The 27,618-nt window shown below is 39.8% G+C and overlaps 2 protein-coding genes across 10 annotated transcripts in view; both read right to left on the bottom strand.

Moving 5' to 3' along the window:
* The window catches only part of sash1b (SAM and SH3 domain containing 1b), a 71,133-nt gene extending 48,873 nt beyond the window's left edge, over positions 1 to 22,260 (bottom strand). For all 3 annotated transcript variants that reach the window (XM_033641981.2, XM_033641983.2, XM_033641985.2), the window contains exon 1: positions 20,275 to 22,260. In XM_033641981.2, the coding sequence (XP_033497872.2) occupies positions 20,275 to 20,757 (483 nt within the window). In that variant the 5' untranslated portion in view covers positions 20,758 to 22,260. The remainder of the gene's footprint in view (positions 1 to 20,274) is intronic.
* Positions 22,261 to 22,866: 606 nt separating this feature from the next.
* Positions 22,867 to 27,618, bottom strand: part of stxbp5b (syntaxin binding protein 5b (tomosyn)) — a 51,353-nt gene continuing 46,601 nt past the window's right edge. For all 7 annotated transcript variants that reach the window (XM_078175220.1, XM_033642265.2, XM_078175218.1 and 4 more), the window contains one exon: positions 22,867 to 27,464. In XM_078175220.1, coding sequence (XP_078031346.1) covers positions 27,423 to 27,464 — 42 coding nt within the window. In that variant the 3' untranslated portion in view covers positions 22,867 to 27,422. The remainder of the gene's footprint in view (positions 27,465 to 27,618) is intronic.

Below are 27,618 nucleotides of genomic sequence, written 5' to 3'. Positions count from 1 at the left end.
GTATTCAGACAGGGTGACACCAAGCACATCAAATATTCTCAGGAAATGCAGGGTATTGCGCGAATCTAGAAATCTCGTCCTCTTAATTTCATATGGCAGTGAATACAAGAAATGCCATATTCTATGCAAATGGATCACCAGGGATGCAGCTCAGCTTACAGTTTGTTGTGGTTGAATCAATGCAATAGTGTCAGTTGACTTGTCATATGAAATTCATAAGGGGGGAGGGTCTAAGCTGCTGTGGGGAGGAAGGGGAGTGGGCAGAAAGTGGGTCATAATCTGAAGATACAGTATTCGCTGCACTGCGGGAGTGTGACCATTGGCTTTTTACCTATACAAACAGCCTCGCTGAAAGGTCAGGTACAATGCCGTTTTTGCCATATGAAAGTTCACCTGCACGGATGGCATTGATCCAACCAATACTACACAGCTGGATGGAGGCCAAGCCGTGAACTCCTGTATTGCAGACGACCAGAGGATGAAAGCAGCAGGAGACTCTATGGGGAAGCTGCTACAGCAGACTGCCGGTCACTGGGCAAATAAGCAAACGAGAAGTGATGTGTGACGGCTCCTCGCGCTGTATATATGGTGCATTCCCACTGTCCTCTGCACAGTAGGATTTACAGTAGAAAGGCCAAAATGCAGTTGTTCACTTGGGAATTTTATTGAAATATCACTTCTCTGACTCTGTTCTCAGAGGGAGAGCCAGCAAAGCTATAGTCCCCCACCTCTACAAATACCACTACACTACTGCTCAACAGCAATGTATTTGTATCATAAAATATAAAAATCACTTTACTTCATTTAGAAACAGGTTTGCATAAACAAGACAGACAAGTATGTCAGCAAATTCATGTATCCACAAAATATTTTCAGGGGTGAAAACGCTGATAGAGCTTTACTAAGCTCTTAAGCCTAAGATGGTGAAGGCACTGACACAGGACCCCCAGTCATATTCAGTCTTTATCCTTTTTCTTCGCTTTCAGTGCTCTCTTGATTTGTTCTTGGTTTTCATTTCAATCACATTTATCATCGTCTCTCCCTGTGCACAAAAGCACAGGCAGCAGGCAGAAAAAGATCAGTCCTGTCCCCCTGACTTAGATGGATAGATGTCATGTCATGGCACGTTGCACAAGATGCAACAGTGGCGCAAGTCTAATCCCTCTGCCCTTCAGGGCCAAATCACTAATGGGCCAAAATGACAAACAGATGGATTGGAAGCCTGAGATTTACTGTAAGCCACTAAAGTCAAAACACGGAAGTGTCCCATTTACACGACACGTACAGTAGCACGAGCGTAAAGCAAGTCGGTGCTTGGAAAAAAAGGTAACGTTTCTACTGAGCATACATTCAACCAGCAGAATAATCAGATTTAGACAAACTTAAAAAAAATCTAAATAACAAGATAAAACCAAATAATGACAAAAAATAAACAAACAATAAATATAAAACTAATGAGACACACAGGTGGATTATTCCAATCAGAGGGAGCTTTAATCATAAAGGCTTTCTTAGCTATTGACGTGAGGACAGGAACAGAGAAAAAGAGCTGTCCAGATTAGATGCAGAAAATTCTTCAGTCCATTGTAATTGTATGCCTCTGAGTTTATCAATTCCTTTTGTCAGTGCTGAAGTGTTTATCTGACAGCTGCGCATTGCAAAACAATGATGACAAACTTGTGCATGTCATGGTGGAGAGGGAGAAACGGTCCAAAGTGTGGCTTAATTTCATGGAGAATGTTGACGACAATGCTACTTGCAATGTCTGTAAAATGATTATTTTAAGTGAGAATGGAGACACCACTACACAATATGGGCTTGAATTCCAGGAATGCCATGTAGTTGACACTTGACACACGAGTGCCACTGCTACACAAACCGAGCAGCAGGTCTATTACCAGGGATAAATACCCTGTTAACGTTAGCGCCACACAGGCAAGCTTAGCACAATTTTTTCTCTGACTACGAAAACTAAATGAATGCTGAACAAATACTCTCACACTGAATTAATTTTGATGATAACAGATTGTTGCTACACTGTGTTCACACTCAGATAATAAAGCAGTTGTGTTGATGCTGAAAACCCGTGTAAATCTACTTTTTAACTACACAGAAAATTGATAAGGAATCAATAAGAATCGGATCAAAAGCAGAATCGATAATGGCATTGGTATCAATGAAATCTGATCAATTCATATATACAATACATACATATATTCAGCCTGGTTAAAGAGGAGGGTTGTGAAAGCAGTCGATAAAGTATGCTGATGTACTGAAACTGACCACAGATGGTGGTTTAACCCACAGCACTGTGTTGGTATGTCATTACAGTTATTCACAGGAGTTCAGCGAGAAGATGCACTGGCTGTGTGCCTCCGAACCAAATATAACAAGGACCAAATCTTCTCTGGACAAAACCTGTTTTACTGTTGCCATGCATCACATCCTCAATACTAGGAATGCCCTGTGAAGATGGAGATATGAGCCATTAGTTGGATACCCCTCAGTCGACTGAGATTGTCCAGACAATCATTTGTCAAGTCTTTTTTTGTTTTGTTTTGCTAGTCAGTGTGCTGTGCAGTGTATTTCTAGGGAGGTCTTGGTCCCCAGATGAGTACTCTTGACTTTCATGATACTCTTGGTACAGCACGGCTGAGGAGAGACTCTGCACGTTAAAGGGAAATTTCCTATCGTCCTAAATTTGTTTCAAGTGACTAGTGACATAAAAATAATAGTTAGCATGTTAGCCGTTAGCCTAGATATGGCTGGGGCGCATAGTGACGTCATACCTGTTAAAACGTAAGTGAACGGGCATACTTCAAGTGCAAAGTTAGTCCACTAAACAAGCCGTTTTTCCACAAAGACCGCCTCATATCATTAGGATAAATGTCAGAGAACATATAGAAAACGACATGTAAACGTGTTGTCTTACCTTACCGGTGTGGGGCCATGTTTGTTTACCATTTAGCTCTGCTTTCCAAAGTGCAGCCGAAATATCGCGAGAACACTTATGTTTTAACAGGTCTGATTCTAATATGCGCCCCGGCTGTATCTAGGCTAACGGCTAACATGCTAACTATTATTTTTATGTCACTAGTCACTTGAAACAAATTTAGGACAATAGGAGACAGGTTGAAATAAACCGAAATTTCCCTTTAAGCCTTCGAGATAACAGTATCTTCTCTACTCTTCTCTACAACATAGTCTCTGACTTTCGTTTGATATCTAGTGTCGACAAAAATGCTGTTGCACGTTTCTGATCCATCGTTAGTGCTGTTAGCTTGTTTACTAAAGTACACGAATGCAGGTGTCACACTGAACGTCCCCGCTGAGCCCCATTCAAACTTTAAAACTTTTATATGGAGAAAAAAAACAAACAAACAAACAAAAAAAAAAATCATAAAATATTTGTATCAAACAGACAAATCTGATTCAACTGACATAATTCTGAGTCGGGCACAGTGCAAAATTAATTTGCTGGTAATTGGGTTGGTATTTAAACAGTCAGGAGTTCAGACAGACCAGATGTGAGGCTTGATTTAAATTTAAAATATGGAGCTTCTTGTTGTCATCGTCATCACATAAACCACTTCCCATAGCTCATAGGTCACTGGTTGGTGTAATCCCCACTGTAACTGCAAGGCTCAAAAGCTCCTCCCCAAACGAGTCACACGGCAAAAACATCCTGTTTGATTTATAAATGCATCAAAGTGAGATGCTGCACAGAGTATAACATTAAAATTGAATATAAAGTAGGGAGTTTTGACAGTAAATGTTGGCGCTTCCTTCCATGTTTATCTTCTAACTGTTGTTGCAGCCCACCTTTGGCTCAGTCTTCAAAGCAAATCCATGTCCAGTTCGGAGCTTTGTCAGACACAACTGAGATTGAGGAGACAGCAGCAGAACAAACACTGTCAACAGAACGCAGAGAATACCAGACACACAAATTATTAAATTTTAACTTGGAACAATTTGTTGATGTTTTTCAGTTAAAACATTTATTATCTTGCATCTCATAGGTAATCTGACAGGATGCTACAGTAGCTAACAAAACTAAAAGCTACTTTTACTTCTTTGGATTTTGACCAGGGAATAGTTAAAGCACTGTGACAGACAACCTGAGAGATGTAGTGGGCTCACAGCTGCCTAACTTAGGAAAGAGTGCTGTGGTGTTATGGGATGTTAAGTGCTTACTTGAAGTGAAAGCTGACTGCCAAACATCAGCAGAGATTTGACATGTCTACTACTGTGTGTAGTTTCCCTTTTTACCATCCTTTTGCATTTTGAATGAGCTGTGCGCAACTTCTGGTGTTTTATGTGAGGGAGTTGGAAAAAAGACAAAATATAGATGGAGACAAAAAAACATAAATCAAAAAATATAAAGATTTTGAAAGTGGATCATATGCAAAGAGTCAGACGGTGCTATTTAATTTATAAATGAATGAATGAGTAACCGTCTAAAAACTACGTTCTGACTTTTAAAATGGAGCAAACTGTTTAAAAGAGCAGCTACATCTGTGATTTATGACCTCACACACCTCTGTTCAGACTTTAACAACTTACGCTGACAATGTGCAACATTATCTCATGTCAAATTTGTTTTCTCTATAAGTGTTTTTAGATGGAAAGATCCTAATTACTAGGGAAAATCAATACTACATTGTGCAAAATTGATGCTCTCTTTGAGGCTAATCTGGGACAGTACAGTGGTATGGTTGAGTTAATTCAAAATTCAATAGCTCAACAGCTGCATGCTGTAATCAAAGGCAGCACTGCAATGCAAATAAACATAATTAATACCAAAATATGATAATAAAGTTTCACTTAAGCAATGTCATCCTGCCAAGAATCTTATTTACTGTCTTCTTATGGTATTGGTTTTGCAGAATGGACTATCACTTTTATAATGCCTTTGCTTAATGCATTCAATTACAGTGAGACACATTATTAATATGCTCCATGTGCGCTAATGTACTGAGAGAGTCTGAGCATGTAAACAGACTATAAGCTGCAATCCATACATGACCTATATTTCACAATAAATAAAGGACTAATAAATCGCAGTATCTCTAATGATGAATGAAAATAAGCAAAGTCCCTTTTACTGTCACGTAAAAATGTGTTTCAGTGCTCCATATATATATATAGTCCTGATGGATTGCTGTCTTTATCCTGAGGGCGTCTAGACAGTTTAATTAGACTAAGGCTGGTCTCTGTGTTGATTTTATAAATCTTGATAAAACATTTAGTAACTAGAAGCAGATGTTAACAGTCTTCATCATCTAACAATTAAACTTTAACAAAATTACCAAATTTCTGCTGTTAAGGGATGGTTACTGAATCCTTCCTCAGTTGCTATTCCTGACGTTCCTTCCCTTTTTTCCCTGCGTTTAAGGGTTTTTGGTGGTGAGTTTTTCCTTATCCACTGCATGAGGGTCCAAGGACAGAGGGTGTTGTATGTTGGAAAGCCCTCTCAGACCAATTGTGATTTGTAATATGGCCTACATAAATAAAACTGAATTGAATTAAATAGAATTGAGTTGCATTAATGTGATACAAGTCCTCTCAGTAATACATTTACTAATATAATAAATCTGCTCCCACAAATTGCATTTCCATTTCAATTTGGACCTTTTTTTCAATAAATTACTCTGCATGTTTGGTGTACCTAAACCCCTGAGTCTTAAACTGATGGAAATTACATAAAACCATTACAATATACCAATTCATTGTATCCAGTCACGCAAAATGCAAAACTGGATGCATAAATAAATAACAAAAGAAACACATAACTGCATTAGAGTAATAGTGCCTCCCTTTGAAAGAGAATCTACTTCTAGCAACCAAAGTTCCTCTGCTTGACTGGCTGAAAATACTTGCTAACCCTGCTGAAATGGCCAATCTTGCACATGCAGTAAAAATAGCCCAGCGGAGAGCATGGTTATACCCTTGTAATGGAACGTGATCAAGGTCAATGTAGTGCGGCTCAAAGACCTCCGAGAGCCTTGTGGGTTAGAGCCAAGGAAACACTCAAAAACACACACACACACACACACACACACACACAGAGGCCAGGCCAAAGGCAACGCTACACATTTATCAAGTCAAGAAATGAATATATTTTATCTCAATGAACTGAGGCAACTTTTATATCCCACTTTAATCAATGGCAAAAACAGCAATGCCATCCAGCATTAGTTTCTTGCTTCATGTATTTTGGGGGATTGTGGGATGTGGTGGTAAGAAATAAATCTGGCATTTTCTAATGAGAACAACAAACAAACAAAAAATCTAATTATCTTTTCATTTTTATTCACAGAAGCAGGGAAAAGTCTCCAAATCAGCTTTAACACCATCATATTAAAACTGAAAGGCAAAAAACCCACAAAAGCATCAACAAAGACTAACTGTAGGTCCTACTAACAAGACTAGCTTTAAACAAATGATACAGACATTTAAATCCCACTGCTTTATTACAGACTTCAGGGATAATTCAGATCTGAAGTGGAGTTGCATGAGTTTCTTATATATTACATACAGTAGATGTCAGTCGGCACAGCCCCAGTTTGGGGAAGCAGACAGGAGTACCAACATACATGCTAAAAAATGTACTGCTGTGGACAGGTGGGATTTTTTAAGGCGACTAAAATCCATTTTGCTGCTGCCCTCGTCCTCACCAATACATTGCTTCACTTCCATGTTGGCACTCCTGCTGCTTGTCCAAACTGGGGGTGAGCTGACTGACATCTATTGTGTGTAATATACTGACTATGGATAAGTACCTCATACAACCCCACTTCAAACAATCGAAGGAAGGCTGATATTTGCTAGTCTCTGGGAACCTTTGTATTTTAACTCTCACAAAACAAATGAACTGATCACACCCTAATACTGTCATGTGTTCTGAAATGTGTTATTCTCAAACACCAGAAACAATAATTAACAACAGAAGTGTAAAGCCTCAGTGTTTTGCTTTGATACAGACTTGAATCAGACTTGCTCTTTCAATTCAGCTGCCTCTTGCGTGTGTCTGCCACAAAGCAAAAGAGGCTTTCTCTTCTGCACAGCTATTTAAATTCAGAGAGCGCCACATAGTTTCAAAGACTTACTTAGTATTGTAATACGATAGCTGAAGCAACAGAGAGGTAGAGGCTGCTTCAATAGCAAGGGGTGCTGAAGAGAAATGTTAACACAAAACAACTACACAAAATAATTTGCACTCAGAAAAAAGAAAAAGATCTTACATGCTGTTAAGTCCAAAATTAGCATGAAAATTGTGTTTTGCTGGACATGAAGCCCCTCATGATGCCTTTCTGAATTATTTCTACTTGAAAGCAACGTGAGGATGTTTGAAATGGAAATTAACTGGATAAAATATACACAGAACCATAAGCTCCTATAGCTATATCAGTCCTTAACCTCTGGTTAACTGACACTGGACAATTCTAACCTTAAATTCACAAATGTAGGTCAGTGATTATGCTCTGCTTAACAAAGAGGTTTACATTATACATAGCTAAGTATTCCCAATGTGAACAACATATAAATATCTGATCTCACTCAGCAGTGATGCAATGTGGAGTGGCTGAAAATGTGCTGGTACAATGACAACTGCCCTTGTACAGTCCTGTTTTTCTGAGGAGAGGAACCAAGTACTGCATGCCGGACAGGAATTTATCGAGTCTCAAACTATAAGTGACAAGCATGTTCATGGCATGCTAAGCTTTTGAGTGCTCTGTGCAATACTGTTCAACCCCCCCTCAGCACCATCAGTGCAATAATCCAGCAATCTTCCTGTAATGGTCCACTGGTTTGCCCTAATCTACACTGACATAACATGAATAAAGTCCATAAGTAGGCATTCCCTACAGTACACTACATAATAAGAAATGGGATGGTGGTAATGGATAGATCACACTGTAACACAGCCAAATGTGAACATATGATATATACACTCGGCCTAACATACAGTACTGTGTGTTAGGCTTTTGCTGATGTACATAGCCAGTTTCCCTGCATAATCATCATAAACCTATGGCTGTCTGAAAACAGTGGAGATCACTCAGCTCACAATCCCAGACCAGAAAATTCAGCAAAACCAACATCATCCAGTACATTCATCTTGCCTTTGTTCAACAGCTATATTGAAAATAAAATAAGCAGGCAGCATGACGAGTGATAATTAGAGATACACAAATCAGTGGCACTGGCAGCTGTAATCGTGTATGCACTGTGCTTACATTTTTTAAATGATTTTTCATCCTATCTTGCAAATACAATTGTGACAAAAGCAGCATATCATATCTTTGGGTTCTTATTTACTGATTAATATGCCTGCGATGTATTTTGACTGTGTCCATTCACTGTGACGCAAATAAATTGGGATACTGATAATTGGTGCACATCACGGGCCAGAGGTCAGTGTATGACAAACATTTCTGGTGCTCATTTGTGATGCTAGCAATATTGTGTTGCTTATCTTGTGTGTTAGCAAGAAAGAGTAGTTAGAAATGAGCAAATAAGCAAATGAAAACAACTGAGCATTTTTCAGGCTTTTGAAACAAGAAAGTGAACAAGCCTCAGCAGCGAAGAATATGGAGAGAGCAGAAGTACGAGCATGAGTCTGCTAATGTTACTGCTGCTAACATTAACGTTACGACAGTGGCTAGCAGCCAGCTACATGTCCAGGATCCACCCACTTTGTAAAGCAATGAGGAATCCCTTGCTCGCTCATTGAGGCGACTACGTATGTCCATGCGTGGGAACCTACGTGTTAAAGGTACCATACAAATGAGTGGGCTGTTCCTGTGTGTACTATGAAATATATTCCTGACAGCGCCACTGACACCAATCAAAACTTTTCCTATCTGCCTCGATACAGATTCTGGCATCTCAATTCAGGGTATCTGCCTATAATGACTGCAAATTAGTGTTGTCACGGTACCAAAATTGGGACCCATGGTACGATACCAGTGAAAGTATCACGGTTCTGAGTAGTATCAAAAAAATCACTTTTCTATAATACATCAATGATATTTCAATGGAATAAATTACTTATTGACTTATTCATACTTCAAAAACAGCATCAATAAGTGATTAACATAGAAATCAAAATCAAAATAAAATAAATAAATAAAATAAAAATCAACCAAAAATCAACCAGCCACCCTACCCCTCTGACAAGTTAAGAACAGTCCCTTAAGTGTGGTGAGGTTTGTGGACCGTTACCTGCCACAAAGAGAGAAATGTGAATGGCTCATTTCTCCTCTGACATGTCACATACCTGTGTGCCGCCACGACTTGGTTGTCCAGGTACTTCTGAGCAGTAATGACACCATCAAAAGAGGAAATTACTGGACCTGGAGCCAGATTTCTCTGTTGCCAATAAGCGGTTATGTTGCGCGCGGAGCACTATGGCCTCCATATTTAACGGAGCCTCCGCCATATTCCTATCTGTGACCCTCGTTCAACCCACAACCGGCAGGATTCGCCTTTCGTTTCTGCTGCTGGTTGAAATTTGTACTTGCACAGCGTGCTCCTGAATGATTTCTTTTGCTCGCACAAAACTATTTTTAGTCGCAAATGTGAGTTTTAGTACCATGGTCTACCGTTGGTACCAGTATACCCTGCAACACTACTGCAAATGTGACACCAGTACCCTTTTTGTCTGTATCAAAATTTGTATTGATGGTTTCAAACCTGTCAACATAAAAACAGGTCTTTTTGTATTTCCTGTCAGAATGTTTGTTAATACATTAGCTGGCAGGAAGTAAAGAGGGACCAAAGTTGTTGTCACTGCAAAAGAACAGCAATGAAATGGTCTATAAATTGAATCACAATGTTTGCTTACAATAACCTGTGGGTAGAAACCTCCACGTCATGTACATCAAACAGTGCTGAGCAAAAGCTGCCTCGATTGGTTAGTTTACCCTCTGTCAGACAGCCTTTCCCAATGGGAACTGAAGCCGTTATCTAAAAGCCACCAGACTCCTTTGACAAAAACAGTATTTTCACCTCACAGAACTTGGGAGTGGCTGTACTACTCCTGGCTCAATTGGTTATTGTGTAATGTAAAGCTGAAGATGTTTTCCAAAATACAAAAAAAGTGTACACTTACACCAATTTTAGATGGATATGTTTAGGTGGCTAACATATGTTTTGCTCCAGCCCCCATCCACAGCAGTTAGCTTCTGCGCTAGCAGATGTGGTTTGTCAAAGGTTCTAGCAAAGCAGTGCATAGAAAGCAGAAATGTCACATAGGTAGGACCACTTTGTTTAATTATACATCTTAAAATGTTACAGTTACAGTAGAGAATGAAAACAGAAATACACAAGTTTGCTGATTTTGCATATTTCCACATTGAAGATCAATTGACAGTTGTCTACTTGCAAGTAACTGTGTGTTTTGTTTTGTTTTTTTGCGTGACTTCATCTTGATTTGGTCTATACTAGGAACTTAGTGCATGCAATTTGTTGGATTTTTTTTGCTGTGACTAGCAGCTCTACAGCTTGCTTTGTCGATTAGTTAGTCAGTCCTCAAAAATTTCCCCACAGTTTTTGCCCCAGGAGCCTGAAATTTGGCATGGAGGTCAAGTGTGTAGGTGTTTGTGTTCATGCCAACTGGTCATGAGCCAAAAGACAGCTGATTAACTGCTCATAGCAATTGGCAAAAAGGGGCAACACATGGATGCATCTCTGTGTGTGGTCGCAACTATTGTGAATTCGCACTTGTTTGTTTTTATGTAGGGTAACATGAGGTCAAGGATTGCTATGGCACTAAAATCTGAGTTGGTGGGCTGCTAAGAACCAATGAATGACAGCAGATGCACAGAATGTCATAATGACACTGATTAAGAAACTCCAATGTGGTTCAGTCACATGTGGCCAGTGCCCAACCAGTTTAATAAGGTCAAACAGCACCAGTATCAGTGGACTGGATCAGTGCCACACTAGTGATGATGAAAATGAGTTAAAGGTTTAGCATATTTTTTTAACAACATGATGTTTTTTTTTAAGAATATTTAGTTGTTAGGGTACATTGAATGTACTGTAGTTTAACAGTCTTCTTTCATTTATTGTTAACTTGTGGTCAGACATAACTTGGTAAATGATCGTGATTTTTATTTACATTGTCCACACTCAGAAGAATTCTACCAGACATGTAAATCTAATTACACAGCAAGCAAATTCTTGTTTTATCCATCATGTTATTATCTGTGCAGGGTAGCAGCAGGGCTGGAGCCTATCCCAGCTCATATTTGGTGAGAGCCTGGGTACACAAGACACATCAGCAGTCTTTTACAGGGCTGACACATAAAGACAGACAATGATTCACACTGAAACCTGTGGGCAATTTAGAGGTTTCAATTCACCTAATTTTCCCATCCTTGGACTGTGGGAAAAAACTGAACGACTCAGTTTGAGACTGATGTAGGCACAGGGAAAACATTCAAACTCCACACAGAAAGATCCCAGCTGACCTCAAACACAGGGACCTGTTGCTGTGAGGCAGCAGTGCTGAGCAAATGCTCACCCAAGAAACAAGTTTTCAAGCCTCGTTTTAAAATACAGAAGAAAAACTGATCGATGTAACCAACCACTGAACAACAAAACCACTTCTCTCATTTGTTTACAGATCCTCTTCAACACAATGCTGCACCAGTCCTCATGGTAAAATCTGTGCTGGTGTTTTAAAACCAACTTTGTTCAACAAAAACAGTTCTATTCAGTCTCTGTTTTATGGTGACAAAGACAGAGACAGCTGTCAGCTGCTGCAGAGCTTGTATTTTGCCAGGCTCTATTCACACTGGCTTTTCTTCTGTCAAAAGAGGCCTGCTGGTTTTGCTTGTCCTCCGATCCTCTGGCAAAGCAACACAGGGAAATCTTCTGGACAACTAAGATTTGTTCCCCATTCTGAGGATGTTTTTCAAGCTGGGCACTGCAATGAGGCCTTCTGGGGATTTGAAGCTCATTGTTAAGACAGCTATAAAAGGAATCCTTCCCAACAGGCTCTGTGTGTGATGAACAATATAATATATGCTCTGTCAAATGACAAAGTTAATCATCTGATGCATTATAGAAAGCTTCTTAATCATCTAAATGGGCCTCTGCTGAAGTTAACAGCTTAATTTTAAATGCAAGATTGCATAAGGGAAGATTTTTATATTTCAGACTATCAAGAGGATAGGCTGCAGCAGAGAAGCTCCCACCAACGGAAACTACTTAGGTATGGGTGCTTATCCACAGAGAGGAAGTCTCTCTAAAGAAAAGTGTGGCATTTATCCATGGGTATACAATATATAAATCAGGTTGGTTAACATGAGCATCTGGTGTTCATGTGTAATATTTTCAGGTTGAAAACAAGGGAAGTGACCCACTACAGCATGGAACAATTTAGGGCACATTCACACCAGGATAGTCTGGGGGACTCAGTTTGATTGGGCAGGGAATGCCGAAAAATTTCACACCTTCATTTGGTTCGGTTCACTTTCACACTGCACTTTTTAAAGCAGACCAAACCACCTGGACAATGTCACTCGATATGATACGACCACTGACCAGGAAGGAAAAAAGCATGAGGAAGAAGCAAACGTGGCTCATATATTGTCCCAGACCGAAAAATGGAAATCCATCCCCTTAAGCCGGCTTGGTCACCACAACAACAATGGAGCAACAACAAATTTATGCAGTATGCAGTCTTGGGGTAAGCGCCTGCACCTCCTCACTACTCCACGTCTGCCCACGAGACATTTTCCAACTTTTTCTTTTTTTTACCTCTGCTTCTCTCGGTTCGCACTGTTGGCTTTGTTTTTTTCTACCCATGAGCACTGCGCTCTACGTCACTTCCTCTCTTTGGTTCGCTGGATAGTCCATTTGCATTTCCCACTGTAAGGGAACCGCAACAAAGTTCACTTGCAAGTGAACTTTCTTTAATATAGGACAACTCAAGAATGATAGGAAAGAGGGCAGAGAGAAGAGGGATGACACACAGCAAAGTGCCACAGGTTGGAATCAAACAAGAGCCGCTGCAAAGACTCAGCCTATATGGGGCACACGCAGGCAGCAACCTCTGAGGCTGAAAATGAAGCCAATGCAAAAGTGCCAAAAACTGCAGTTCACCAAATAGCCACTTGAGACTGGCTCCAAAATAGAGTAAATCCCCACTGACCTACATGTTAAAATGTCCACATTTACAGCAGAAATAAACATGTTTACAGCCTGGTACATGAAACAGTTTGGGTCTCTATAGATTACTTTCACATGCATGACAGCTGCACAGGGGTTGAAGTTTTTATAATTCACCTGTTTACACCAAAGTTGCTCACATTTAAGGGCAAGGCAGCTTGAGTGACAGGCTGTCTGTAAGGAGTCGCCACCGTCTATGAGTCAGATCAACCTCTTGCTCCTCCACAGCTCCAATCTCCGGTCTAAATATGGTCACTTCTGGCTCCAAAAATCCAACACAGCGACGGCCAAAGTGCTGAACTCGAGGCTTCAAAACGGCAGTCAACAAATCAACGGGTGATGTCAAGATAGCTATGTTCATTATTTATACGGTCTGTGGGAGCACACTGTACCAGGTGAGCTAGAGGCAGCCCCCATAATTGACTAATTTCAGTACTTTTTTTGGCCTTTCATGTGAATAGCGATCTATTCATTCCAGACTGGACATGCGGAAAGGTAGTTTTGTTATGTGCTAATTAGGGATAGACCGATATGGATTTTTTAGGGCCGATGCCGATACCGATTTTTTTCCATCACCCTTAGCCGATGACCGATTATGGACTGCCGATTTTCTTGAGCCGATATTTGGGGCCGATACTGCTTTTGCTCCCTCAATTTACATCAAAAAAATGACACAATGATAACAAATATTACAGGTCTCAAGTTTAAAATAAGAAACATTTATTGAACAGTAAAAAATACTAAAACAAGATGGAAAGTTGAGGTAGAACAGGTAGAATATTATTATTATTATTATTATACATTCAAATAAAAAAAAGAGTTCAGTGCTCTTAAATCTTCCAGTAATGTCTTTATAAAATAAACAAATATTTAAGCTGAAGCATAAATAAAACAACAACTACTGTACACAGTAGGATTCGCTGCATGTGCACTGCAGGGTCTTCCGGCAACACAGAGCTGCCCGTGGATGCCTGTCTGTAAATCATGCCAGGGAAAAATAAATCCGCGAACCAACGCGCATATCGGCCGATGCCGATACAAGTAAAAAACTCAAATATCGGCCTGATATATCGGCCGGCCGATGTATCGGTCTATCCTTAGTGCTAATATCTTCAACTAATACAGTACCTCCTACATAGTTGGCTGTCAGCTTCTGTTTTAGATTGATTCATACTGCCATTTCAAAGTGACATTACCCTGTGGTCTCTGTGAGATTGTACTGAGACGCCTGCTACAAACATACTACATTACTAATGTTCCACACAAAGTTTATTGTCTCATCTGAAAACTCATATTAAAGAGGCAAAAGCAGTCAAGTCAGCCTGCATGCCCTTTCAAACAATGTAAACAGTTTTATAGTAAGGCCTATGTTTACATCACACATGTCAAGACATTAAGTCTTTTCTCAAGAAAGATTCAAAGCCTCAGTTGTAGCCTCAGTAAATCCAAGCAGCTGACCGAGCAGTGATGATGAGCATTGTGATACAGAGCCTGATGATCCCAGTAAAATCAATTGTGAACATTATTGCCATCAAATGCTCATCTATGTCCTCTGATCTGGATGCCAACCCTTAATTACCATGGGCGACACGTGGCATTATAAATCTATGTTATTCAGCACTTTGTTTAGGTATAGTGTACTGTAACACGTACAGCTAAAAATCGTTAATGTAGATTACATCAGCAACACTGTAGAAATACAATATATTACTGGCAGGTTAGCTACAGCATTACCCTGTAAACCACACATTCCACTGTAGAATACTGTCATAAATTTAACAGTAATTTACTGTTAAAGTAAATTAAGGTAGTGACACCATAAACTATCAGATTTTGTGTTTCCATGTTGTGTATAACATCTCTTTATATATTCTATATTTATATTTCTTTCAGAGACACACTTGTGGTGGTGCCAGTGTTTGGGTCATTTACAGCTCATCCAGCGTTTATCAGATTACTTTTCTTTCTCTCAAAGTCACTAATAGGTCCTGCAGGCCTGGGTCAACTAGTCATCCATGCAGAATAGTCGGAAAGGCACACTGCTCATTGAATGCATTACCAAACCCAGACTGAGAGGCAGAGGCATTGTGGGATTCCAGATCCAAAACCACTGCAATTTCCAAACCATTGCCAGCATAAGGCCCGAGGACACACCATACTGTTGTTAGATGTAACCTAGATTTAACACAAATGAGGCCAGTGAGAGTTACACAAGAGTAAGAAAGGTAAGGTAAAGTGTTTTAAAGGTTTTCAATCATTCTTCTGGCAAAGTCAGTGTTTTCTATTCGTTTTTGTGTGGTATGATAAGGGTTAACATGTACAGATGGATTTGTTTTTACGCTACAGTATTAGTGTGCGCTCATACAACACACTTTCAAATCAGTCTCCACTCACATCTTTGTTACGCTTTCTGGTATTTTGGCAAAAAAGAAAAAAACAACAATGAACTGTATTGTGAATTACATTACAATACCCAAAATCCCAGACAACATCTATCTGAAAATCTCAACACTGATATCATATTCTTATTATACTGATATTTGGTCCAGCTTGGCACAAAATTAGGCAAAGAAGTTTAGCTGGCAGAGCTTTAGCCTGAAGCTGCTGTAAGCTATTCCTGGTGAGAAATTGGGCCATAGTGGCCTACATATCTGTACTCTGCTACTGTTCAATGGACTAAATCTGATGAACCTGAAAGGCCAAACTGCTCCAAAATGCTGTTTTCACACAGAGCCAACCTGTCTCACCTGATAGTTCTGAATCAGGGGTGCCTAAAATACAGCTCGCGGGCCTAAACTGGGCAACCACAGTGTCAAGTCTAGCCCACTGGATGACTTTGCACAGCTAATATTTATGCACTTGTGAAGGCTAAGAGGTGCCAGGTCTCAGGAGGAAGTTAAACGGATAAGTAACCTCCTTCATGTAAAATGCTGCTTCAGAGGCTTTTCCACCCTGACCAGAATACAGTTCTCTAAAAAACACAATGAATACCTAATGTGGTCATATTTAAAGGTATTAAACATCGTGTGAAATATTGTCAATCAGCAGTTTCAATACAAAGGAATCTGTATCAGACTTCTCTCTTTAAATAAATAATGGTGGAACCCTAATGCTAAGACACTGCCAAAACTTTTGATCCGTAAATGGTTTGTTATACAGGGGATGACGAAAATGTAGAAAAACTAAAACATATCGTTGAAATTGAACTTATTTTTCTTAAAACATCTCAGGCTGATCATCATTTGCTTTGTAAATGGTTAAATGTTTTCAGAATGTAGGGCAAAATTGAAGGTGTTGTTAATTTTAGGTAATTATGTAATGGTTTTCAAATTGGGCTGTGCTGATGAAATAAAATGAGTTTGACGCCCCTGCTTTAAGTCAACTCTTCACTGATTAACTGCTCCAAATCAGGGTGATATTCACACAGCTTATAAAGTGAATGATCATGCATGTCTTCATAATCTCAGTACTGCGGAGGATAGACTGAGCCAAATTAAATGAGCCAAAAAGGCTGGCCTATTTCCTCCTGAAACGTAGCCAGATGACATAATACTCCAAATGTTAACCTCACAGTGTACTGCTGGAGAACCAAATAATTTGTAATTGACAGTCATTTGTACTTCGCTCCATCAGATAACCAGCAGAGCATTTAAGCGGAGCTACTATCCCATTCACCACTGTGAAATCGCAGTAAGAAACACATTCATAGTTTTTGCCCTGTGATTGAACTTACAACCTCAGTACGACTGTGGTGACTCCAGAGCTGGTGATGCTTTTAAGTCTAAAGAATTAAAAAAAACTTTTCTAGGTGAATCTAACTGTGCCAGTATTCGCTGTAACCTACAAAAGGTTGGAAGTGACTCACAAAGTGCCTTTGCACTTAGTAGTTTACAGCCTCTGAATCTTTCATGAACAGCATGCTTGCAGCTCTGAAACAGGCCACAACCATACAGCACTGTTGGGACAGTGCGACTATTTTAATGCTAATGGCACCTCAGAGGGGTAAAATAAAGTTTTCCAATTAAACTGTCATTATTAGAATGAATGAGAGTGCACCAAACACTGCATAATTTTCCATATGGGTACTATAGACCGCACAACAGGAAGGCTTGTGTGAAGGCACTCTAGTAAAGCTGACTCAGTATTCTCTATGATTTGTTGTGACACAAAACTCAGCTCAATCAAACTGGAGAGCTGCACCTGGCTCAACGGTCTTTCAGACCACATTCATTCATTGTTGATGAGCAGCATTTTAAGCTTGTATCTGCTGAGAAAAGACAAAACCAAGATGAATATAACATGTGCATTAAAAGAGTAAGTTCTCTCTTGGCTAAACACCACTGCTGAGAACAGAAACAGTGCCTTAGGTCTGAAAGTGTAAAGATATTCTGGGGCGGTGTCCAACTGTGCTGCTTAGCAGGGATTCATTCTGACAATACAGCTGAAACAGATTCACCAGTGTGCCGTGTACCTTCCTGTGGTAAACACCAGTTTTCTGCGATATAATCAAATCCAAAATCCATCAATCACACCTTCCACAGACAGACTGTTGAGAATAAGCCAAATGTGCCACTCAGCTTTACATCTGGCTGGCCTCAGACCAGTCGCTGAGTGTATTATGGACTGAATGGATTTGGTGGAAGCCAAAGCGGAATAACTATCCTCTGCAATTACATTAACTAACAGTCTCTGCAGCCAACACAGACTGGGCAGTTGTCTTAGCAGAGAAAATACCCAGAAATAAAATGGCATGCTGTCCATAAATCTAACATCTGTCATCAAAGCAGGCTGATCCATTGTCCTACTGACCTCTGTCTGCGCAGTTCATTGTCATTTGTTGGATGTGTGTTAAATGTAAAGCATAAAGCTTATGTTTTGCACTACACTGGCTACTGTTACCAGCTGTGCCTCTCATTCACCCACTCACACACACTAATGCCATAAGCTACCACGCACCACACAGGTCTAGCTATTAGGCACAATAGCTGTAGATCGAACCATCAACCTAACGACTAATGGACAACCTGTTTAATCACCTCAGTTTCTGGTTTTGGTATCAGTCAAAGTGCAACAGCTTCTTTCTGGAGTCACCAACCTTTAACAATCACACAGCACTGAGAGAAATCCATGAGCAGGAAAGCAGGGATAATGTACTAATTACTCAATCAACTGTAGCTTCTATAGACCTGAATGCAAAGCAGCCACACAGGATCTCATGGTTTAAGTATAGCACAGAAGTTCTTTACTTCTGTCTCTCTGTTACTCATATGCGTTCACTATTGTGCTCAATATGTAAACACTCAACTCCAGGGTCTCCTGAAAATTCCTGAGAATGATGATGCTTTTGACTAAGGCAACATATATTGCATTTTATGTGCTTAGATTCTGTGACAAAGCAGATTCCACACCCTATTTTGGAAGTGTGAATGGTAGGGCTGAACAATTAATCGGAACTTTACTGACACTGTAATATGGAAGCTTGCAATATTGCACATTCTAAATCTACAAGAAACTGTACGTCTACAACAAAATCAGACTCTATCTCACCCCTGCTGTTTCAAACACATACCTACATGCAATCAGTCTCTTGACAATATCCTACTGGCTCCCAATTTGGTCCCTCACCACAAAGGAAACCACTGAACCAATAGCAAGCCTATACAACAGAGCTTACAAGATCCATGGTAACCTCCTCCTTTGGACTCACTACTGCACAGCACTCTCACACTCTAACACCCTGACTTTTCAAAGCTACACAAATAATCTAGCCATTAAATTCTATTCTCAGATCCTAAACAACAACTCCAATCCTACGCTAACTGCTCTATGCAAGACAGCAACGCATTACTAGATCAATTTTGCATGCACCTTACAAAAACAGTTATGGTCAGAGATCATTTTGTCACACTTACACGAAGATTTAGAACGAGATAACCTCTATTGCAAATTTCAAACACGCATATAAACACTATCTGATGGAAGGACAAACCTGCAACCACTGATTCAAATCCCATATCCCATTTTACTCACTCCACTTTAGTCCGCTTTAAGTATTGTGGCTGCAGAGATGTTTGGGCCTACAAATCCTATTCCTATTCCTCAGTGAAAATGAGAATAATGATGCAAAAATGACCATTCCCTAAAGAGTCATATTGCAATTGTAATTTAAGTCAAAATATTAGCAATTAGATATGTATTCCAAAGTATTCAGCCCTTCTCTATGGCACAGGATGATGGAGACATACAGAATTTAAGGAAGCCCTACACCCACGGTTGAATGCAACAAGTTTATGCCCATTCTCTGCAAGTTGAACGGCATTCTGGGAATTGCATGTGGGGCAGTACGTACAGCCAAAGTAAATAACTCTTCAAAACAATTGTTGGAATGAAGCAAATCTGATAAAATTAAGATAATTAAACTCTACTGTATTAAAAAAACTGTGTACATACAACATCGTATAGGGTGTCTACGGGTATCAGACAGTTAAGTTTAATCCATTTTAAGACCCTTTAAAAGACACCTTTTAACCAAATTTGGGACAAATTTTTGGACAAATCATGTTTTATTTACTTGAGCATTACAGTGGTGTTGTGCAGAGTTAGATGTTAGGCCTTGTTATTAAATTAAAGACATTTTAAGACTTTTAAAAGGACATGCAGACACCCTGTTTATCCAAATCACCATACTTTTACTGTAATTTTTCATGAGCAGTGAGGATCTCAATATACTGTAAATCTTGCTCACTCATCACCCACTCACTCAGCAAAAAAACAAGTCAATCAGAAGCCAAAACCTATTCTGGGTCCTCACATCTGTACATGAAAAACTGAAAATGGAGATGAACTTGGGCCCTAGGATGAAAATGTTTTAAAATTTAACACTATTACACTGACTCAACAGAGAAACCAAAAGCAGCAGTGGAGCAATGCAGCAGAGTCACTGGACGTCAGCACCATCAAAGAAATTTGTCACACTCTTCATCACAAACATAAGGAAGCAAGTGTATCAAATTCAATGAGACAGTGCTTAAAGAGCCAGCATTTAGGATCAACATACTGTAAAAAAGGAAGGAAGTAAAAACTGCCTACCTTATGGGTGTAAGGTGCTTCTCCCAGGTTGATGCCATCTTTTGCAAGTTTATCCCTCAGCAGCACCTTCAGCTTCAGTTTGGGATACGTCACAAAGTCATTACAATCAGTGAATCTGGGGTCATGGTTTCCAGGACAGGAAGCCTTGTGTATCCCTATGGTCTGTGCCTTTGACCTCATAGTCCTCAAGTCATCTCCTCTGTTTGAGTGTGCAGAGTGGTTGCAAGTAGACGGATCCAGAGGCTCTAAGGTGAAATAGTAGCCAGGTGTTTTCTGTTCATCCTCATCTTTCAGCCTGTGCACTGCTGTGAGCAGCCGGTGTCTGTGGTACTGAATGTGGACACCTATGGCGTCCAGGTCTGGCTCCCCAATCTGTTTGCAAACTTCCAAATCATCATAGCCATTATCAATGAATGACTCCACATACTGGGACAAGTGGAGCTTCGAGAGCCACTCCAGGACGAGGTTTGGCCCCTGGGTCATCTTAAGACAAGATACAAAGAGGAAGAGGAGGCCTACCTTAGGTGTGCATCATCGTCTCCAGTCACACAGCTGCAGGGAGGTTGTGCAGAACTCTGGTCCAAGTTCAGTCCTCCAAATTAGATACATCTATTAGTTGTGGCCAGAGCAATGGAGACACTGTGAGTACATAACTAGAGACAGCAGGGTGTCTGTATGTTAGAAACACTCTTTACTGTCAGAAGCACTTAAGCATCTCAAGTCCTCTTAAGGAAACACAGTGACGACAGGTTCAGGCTCTCCACTGACCCTGACTTCTGACATTTCTTGGAGGCTTGTAAGTTAGCACATGTGAAATCCCCTACAAGAAGAAGCCAGGACTGTCGTCAAGCCAAAAGAGTCCACCGGTTGACTTTAACCGTTAAACACATGTTAACGGTTGGCTGTATGACGCCAGCACTTTAAGTTAGAAAACGTTTTTTTTTAAGCTAACTTACTTTCTGTCGTCGACGGAGCCGTAAAGTTAACTGAAAAGACAAACCTTTAACCGAGTTGACCACATTTCAGTGACTTTATCCTGTCACAAAGATGGGGAAGAAGCCAGTTGGCGTCTTCTCAGGCTGCATCCATCCTCTTTGTCTCACTCATCCCAACGGTTACAGGGCAAGACGCTTCGGTCCGTCAAACATTTCAACCGGAGCAGAAATGTAAACGTTGACGCCGAAGCCAAAAGCGAGATATAACTGATGTAAACCCGCTGGGAGTAGAATAAAAAATAGAAAAGTCTCGATACCGGTTCAGAGTGCACTTGTTGTGGCTTACTTTGAGGCACCGTGTTCAACTTTGCTGCCCCTCCGCTCCATCCGCTGCTGAGGTTCAAGCAGTGTGAGGAAGATGCTCAGGCTTCAGTTACTGCTGTAGGTTTACCCCGCTGGACGATGGGAGATCAGAGAGCGCTGGCGCCACCTGCAGGGGATTCTGGGAAATGTAGGAGTCGGGAATGAAATGAAATGATAAAATAAAATAAAACAAAGTTAAAAAAAAATAGAGTAAAGTAAAAAAAAAAAAGAATAAAAATAAAAAAACAAAATATGAAAAAATAAACTAAAATACATCATGATAGAAAGCGGAAGAAAAATGAAATACAATAATAAATACACAAAAGCGGTGCTTAAATTGTGTCGTATATTCAAACGTAATTTCTACTATATTTTTTCTGACCATATCTTTTAATTAAATAGAAATGTAAATACTCTAAATGTTATGCATAGTTTCAAAATCACTTCACAAAATCCCCCAAATTACTTTGATATAATACATATTTGATTTTTAAGTGTTAGATCTTTGCTTTAATTTAAGATTAGGTTATTTAGGTTTAAGCAATCCTTCCTTGTAGTTGCAGAACTTTTTTGGGGGGGACATTGCATTTTAAAAAAATATTAAAAGGCTACTTCAATAAATGGCTATATACTATTTATGGTATACCACTGTATAGGTGCATCTCTGATAATTTAAAAAAAAAAAAAAAAAAACAGGTAAAAAGAAAATGACCAAAAATGAAATAAACAACGAAATAAATAGAATGTCTTTGTAGAGACTGACAACAAATAATAATTTTAATTGTCTACAGTAGCACCAGGGCTTTTAGAGAAGCCCCCCATGACATATAAAAATGTAAATGATAATTATTAGCAACAAAAATACAGTATGTATATTACTGTTGTTAGTAATAACAATGTGTGTATGTGAGTAGGGAGAGTTACATGGCTTCTGTTTTATTGATATAATGCTTGTTTTTTTTTATATTATTTATTCATTTGTGTCAATTTGTTCAGATGCATACTGCCTTCATTCTAAAAAAAGAATACATGATTGTAATTATGCACAGAAGTATTTGTGATATACATCAGAGAGGCACCAGGCTATCCCTCAGGATGATCAAGGCAGTGTTAGTCCCTGCTCAGTGGCTCTTGAGCAAGACATTTAAATTTGTAGCTGACATCAACACCTCTGACCTGATGAGGGACATGTCTGAAAAGAATTTCCATATAAGAACCAGTGAAGCATTAATTTCTAGATGAAGTCAGTAAGTAAACAGTACAACATGAAACAGAACACAGAAGACAAAACATGTTATGATTGGTTTTACATTTATTTTCCATTGCACAATAATATCTATATATACTGTATCTACAGTCTAAATTGTTTGTGGCAGCAGATTAAGTCAGACATCCATGTGAAATTTATTTTAATAAAACTGTACAAAAATTGCCTACTATGAGAAAATACTGCAACTCCACAGATATTCATCCCAGAAGACAGACGGATGGATGGAAGTATGGCGACTGACAAACCCTTGAGCTCTCCTGCACGGCGCTGCGAGCCTAGCCTTCATCTCTACGGTGCAGGGGAAGCAAGAGTTTTCATGAAGCAAACAGTAACATAAAACAGATGTACCAATGAAATAAATATAATCTCTCACACTTCTACAATTGGCATGATCAAATGAAAGTGGGACACCTTCTGATGCGTGATGAGAACTTCAGTTTTGTTCAACATGGTGGTAAATACAAATGCCAGAGCAGACAATCTCTAAGAGGGATAATACATGGTTGTTTCAAGTTTGTAAACACTTAATATCATGCATCCTTCAATGTGCAATAAGAGACCATTTAGACCATATATGTTGCAAACTGAAGCACTTTAAAGTTGAGGCCACACTTTGTAGAAAGACTCAGCGGCCCACTGAGAGGAAATGACCCTCCTGCAGTAGCAAAGCTTGAATCCAAAATGAGCATGTTCAATATATAACCAGAAAATGTTTATTGTCATGTCTGGATGATGGATAATTATGCACAACCATTGTTTTGGACATTAATGTGTTATTCTATCCCAAAAAAATTACATTAAAGGTATTCATTTTTAATAGATTATTGAAATTAAAAGTATATATATATTTGTTTTCAAATATATAAATATATCATAGTATCATTACCTGACATTGAAAACAAATCTGAGAGTGAAGCAATCAGCATAATTGGCAAATGACATATATAAGCATAGGTACTGTCACGTTTTGGTCCTTTCAAAAAGAAGAAAATGGGACACGAGAACAGAAACACATTAAAAACCATACTGACAAAATTATTTTAAAGTACAAAAAATAGTGCAAAACCCACATAGCCACTCTTTCTGATGGGTTTATCTCAGCAGTACACAGGAGAGTAGATTAAAATCAGCCAGCTAAAGGTGAAGGGTTTTATTCCAAAATGATGTGTGTGACTGACAACTCAGCACCTCCTACAATAAGTACACAGGATTTAACGCTCTAAAATCCAAGGGTGCTTTCACACCTGTAGATTGGTTCATTTGGTCCGAACCAAGGCGGGAAAAATGATGCACTGTTGCATTTTAGTTCTGGTCTAGTTCCTGTTCACACTGACTATTTACAAACGAACCAAGAGCAGCAAACATGAAGTTAAACTGACAGACAAGTGACTCCATGATTAGACAGTTTTGGTGACCCACGTGCGGAAATCAGACACTTTGTACTTTGACGACAGAGCACACAAAGTCGTATCATAGACTAGCTACCATTATGTCACTCGTTGGTGTGTGGGCTGTTTTGTAGCTTTGAGTTTGGCATTTTAGCCATTGCCATCTTGGATTTTTTGAGCCAGAAGTGACCATATTTGGACGAGGGGGTGGAGCAGTGGAGGGCGAGGGATGGCTCTGACTCATAGACTGTGGCAACGCCTCACAGACAGCATGTCACTGAAGGCGGTTCCACCCTTAAATATGCGTAACTTTGAGCCTCAATAGAAAGTAAATGAGTGAGTTGTCAAAAAATTCACCCTCATACAGTTGTCGGGAACAAGGAAATTTATTATAGAAACCAAAACTGTTTTTGTACCAGGCTGTATACATGTTTATTTCTGCTGTAAACCTGGGCATTTTAACACGGGAATCCACAGGGATTGACTTGTTTTTGGAGTCAGCCTCTAGTGGCCATTAGAGGAACTGCAGTTTTTGACACTTAGCATTGACTTCATGTTTCAGCCCGGAGGCTGCTGTGAGCTTACGTCGTATACAAGCACAGATTTTAACAGCTTTTGATCTATTAAAAAGAAAAACATCCACGCTGACGTGCATATGCATAACCATGGTTACCAAATGATTAGCATAAACAGATTATATGCACGGCCTTATAAGGATCAATTACAAAATTGGGAACAGATTTCACCATCAGCAAATGGGTTCATTAGTAGTTTAGCTTTTGAAATCATGATAAAATCACATATCTGCAATCATAAAATCCTGTTGTTGGTTCGTTTGTTTTAACACCACAAACAAACTGCACCAGAGTCCGCTCGGACGAGCACCGAGAGCCACCTTTCCAGGCCATCTTCTTACGGTTGTTTGTCCGCACCAGGGTTCCAGAACCATACTAACCAGGTGAACTGACCTGAGTTTGTTTTAACCAAACCAAACAGGTGTGGTGTGAAAGCACCCTGAGAAAATTAATGCAAACTTCTAGCTGTTTTATTTCAAGCTTGCCACCATTTCCCATGAGCTAGTGTTACATGATTTTGGAAATAAACTCTTCAGCTTCACTTTGCCTGTCCTCTGAACACATGTACAGCAGTTTGGGTGATGAGGGTGATATGCCCGTAAGAAGAAGCTAAAGCCGATCTACCCCCCCGCCCCTACACACAGTAGACTTCTTGACTTGAGAGCGCCGTCCAAGCTATCCACACTGACTCTAACATTTGGGAAAAAATCAAGACAACTCTGTGAAATTAAGCAACTCTTTGGTGTCGGAAAAGAACATGGCCGCAAGCGCACTGTATGTCACGTTGCCTGAACCTGCACTGTCAGATTTGTGTCCGGCTGTCCCGTTATTTACAACATTTGGCAGCAATCTGGACCGACAAAGTCTTGTCTCTCTTTTTCAAAATAAAAGACCGACAGATGATGCTCTTACATTGACACAGATAGCAGCGCATCCTTGCACCTCATGAGAAAGAAATCTAATCACAATAGAATTCTAGTTAGCCACATTGAAAAAACACTGTCAAGCAAAAACAAAAACCTCAAAAGACCTATTGTAATACACTGCATCTATGTAGTATTATAAATATTGGCGCCCATACACATATTCCTGAATATATGTATGTTCACACGCACACAGACATACACATAGGTAGAGGTTAGAATATATGCGTCATGAGGCAAAGGCAGAAGAGAAACAGTTTTAGAGTGAGTGGTTCAGAGAGAGATGACCAATGGCACTGCGTGGGACGCTCTGTGGTGCTTGGTAATGTCTACCGGCAGCTACGAATACAAAGACAGCGTTACCGTTTCCTTTGTGCTGTAAGAGACACATGCTTTTTTCCCTACACATCGAGACAAAAATCAGCTGCGACAGAATGCAGAAAGAAATCTCAATAATCATGACATGTACAGATAGAATCTTTATCACAAAAAATTAAAATTGTAACCAAAATATACATTTATGCTAATCATATTACGGACAATCTTTGTCTTGCCCTTCAACACGTCATCCTTCGCATACGTGACTTAGCTACAGCCCCTTGACAGAAAGTCAGAAGACCTTCAGGGCTTTTCCAGTGTATCAACTTCATTTTCCCAATAGATCAACGTAAACTCTTCATCATGGGTAAACATTTTCAGCACTTTTTTTTGCGCATTTACCAAAAGGTTAGAAATAAAATTCAATGCCCAACATACAAACTTAATTTACTTCCTATTATTTATACTGCTCCAATAAATAAACTCATTTAAAATAAAAAGTGACGCTCAGAAAACTTTGTCTTTCTCACCTAAAACTTGGTTGCAAAATGTTGTAAAAAGGAATGGTCGGTGATGAACTAGTGTACTACCAGCCCTTATTCGGTGAGAGGCAACAGATTCATCATCTCCCTGTCTAGTTTTTACGGTTCTAAGTGCTTGAAAGGCCCTTTCTGGACAACAAAAACAAAAAAAGGACAAAAGCAGACTGACAAAGGGACAGAGGTCAAACTCTAAAAATAATTTAAACCAGAAAAACAAACAAACACGAGTCCTTCATTGATTCATCACTCCTATAGAAACTTACATCTTCATTGACATGATTAGATTTGAAGGACAAGGGGTCATCAGACTTTTCTCCTCGTTTAAGTCCACTGTGTTTGGCATACACCATAAAGGGTAGAGAAAGGAAAAAAGAGCAATCAGGCCACCACAAGTACATGTTTTGCAGAATTGTCTTTCCTCTTTCAGAACAAAACAGCAGGGTGTGTAGATATATATATACTGTATATATGAGATATATATGAGTGCATGACTGATGGATATGAAAGGTCACCTCTCTCCTGTTCTGCGGACTGATGTCGCACAAACATCACCGTCGCTCTCAGGTGAAATGGAACGAGAGATTCCTAAGAGCTTCTCTTCTCCCATTTCTTTCCGTTCTCATTACGTCGGGTCGGCCAATGTGTCCACTCCGCGGCAGTCCTCCGGTGACTGAGGTAATGCAGAGTGTGTGATGCTGCGCTGAGAATAAAAGCATGAGTCCGTTGAGCAGAACCCCCCGTGGAGAGAAACGGAGAAGAGAAGGAGAGGGACCTGCAGCTCCTCAGAGATACTGGTGTGCGTGATTACAGAGTCCGATGCTCCACACGCTGCCATCAGAGCTGGTACCACTTCTTATCTTTGTACTTAAGCATCATCTGACGGGAGAAGAGAGCAAAACACAAGAGTCAAAAATACTTCTGCACAAACAGTCTCATACAAGGACAAGTAACCTACATGCCTGTACCTTTGTATGGCGCGCAATGAAATGATTGCGCAGAGTTCAAACAAAGGCTTGCCCAGGTGTGCTAC

Source organism: Epinephelus lanceolatus, chromosome 15, assembly GCF_041903045.1.
Source record: "Epinephelus lanceolatus isolate andai-2023 chromosome 15, ASM4190304v1, whole genome shotgun sequence".
NCBI classification, from domain to species: domain Eukaryota; kingdom Metazoa; phylum Chordata; class Actinopteri; order Perciformes; family Serranidae; genus Epinephelus; species Epinephelus lanceolatus.
This window is presented reverse-complemented; position numbering and strand designations above follow the sequence as displayed.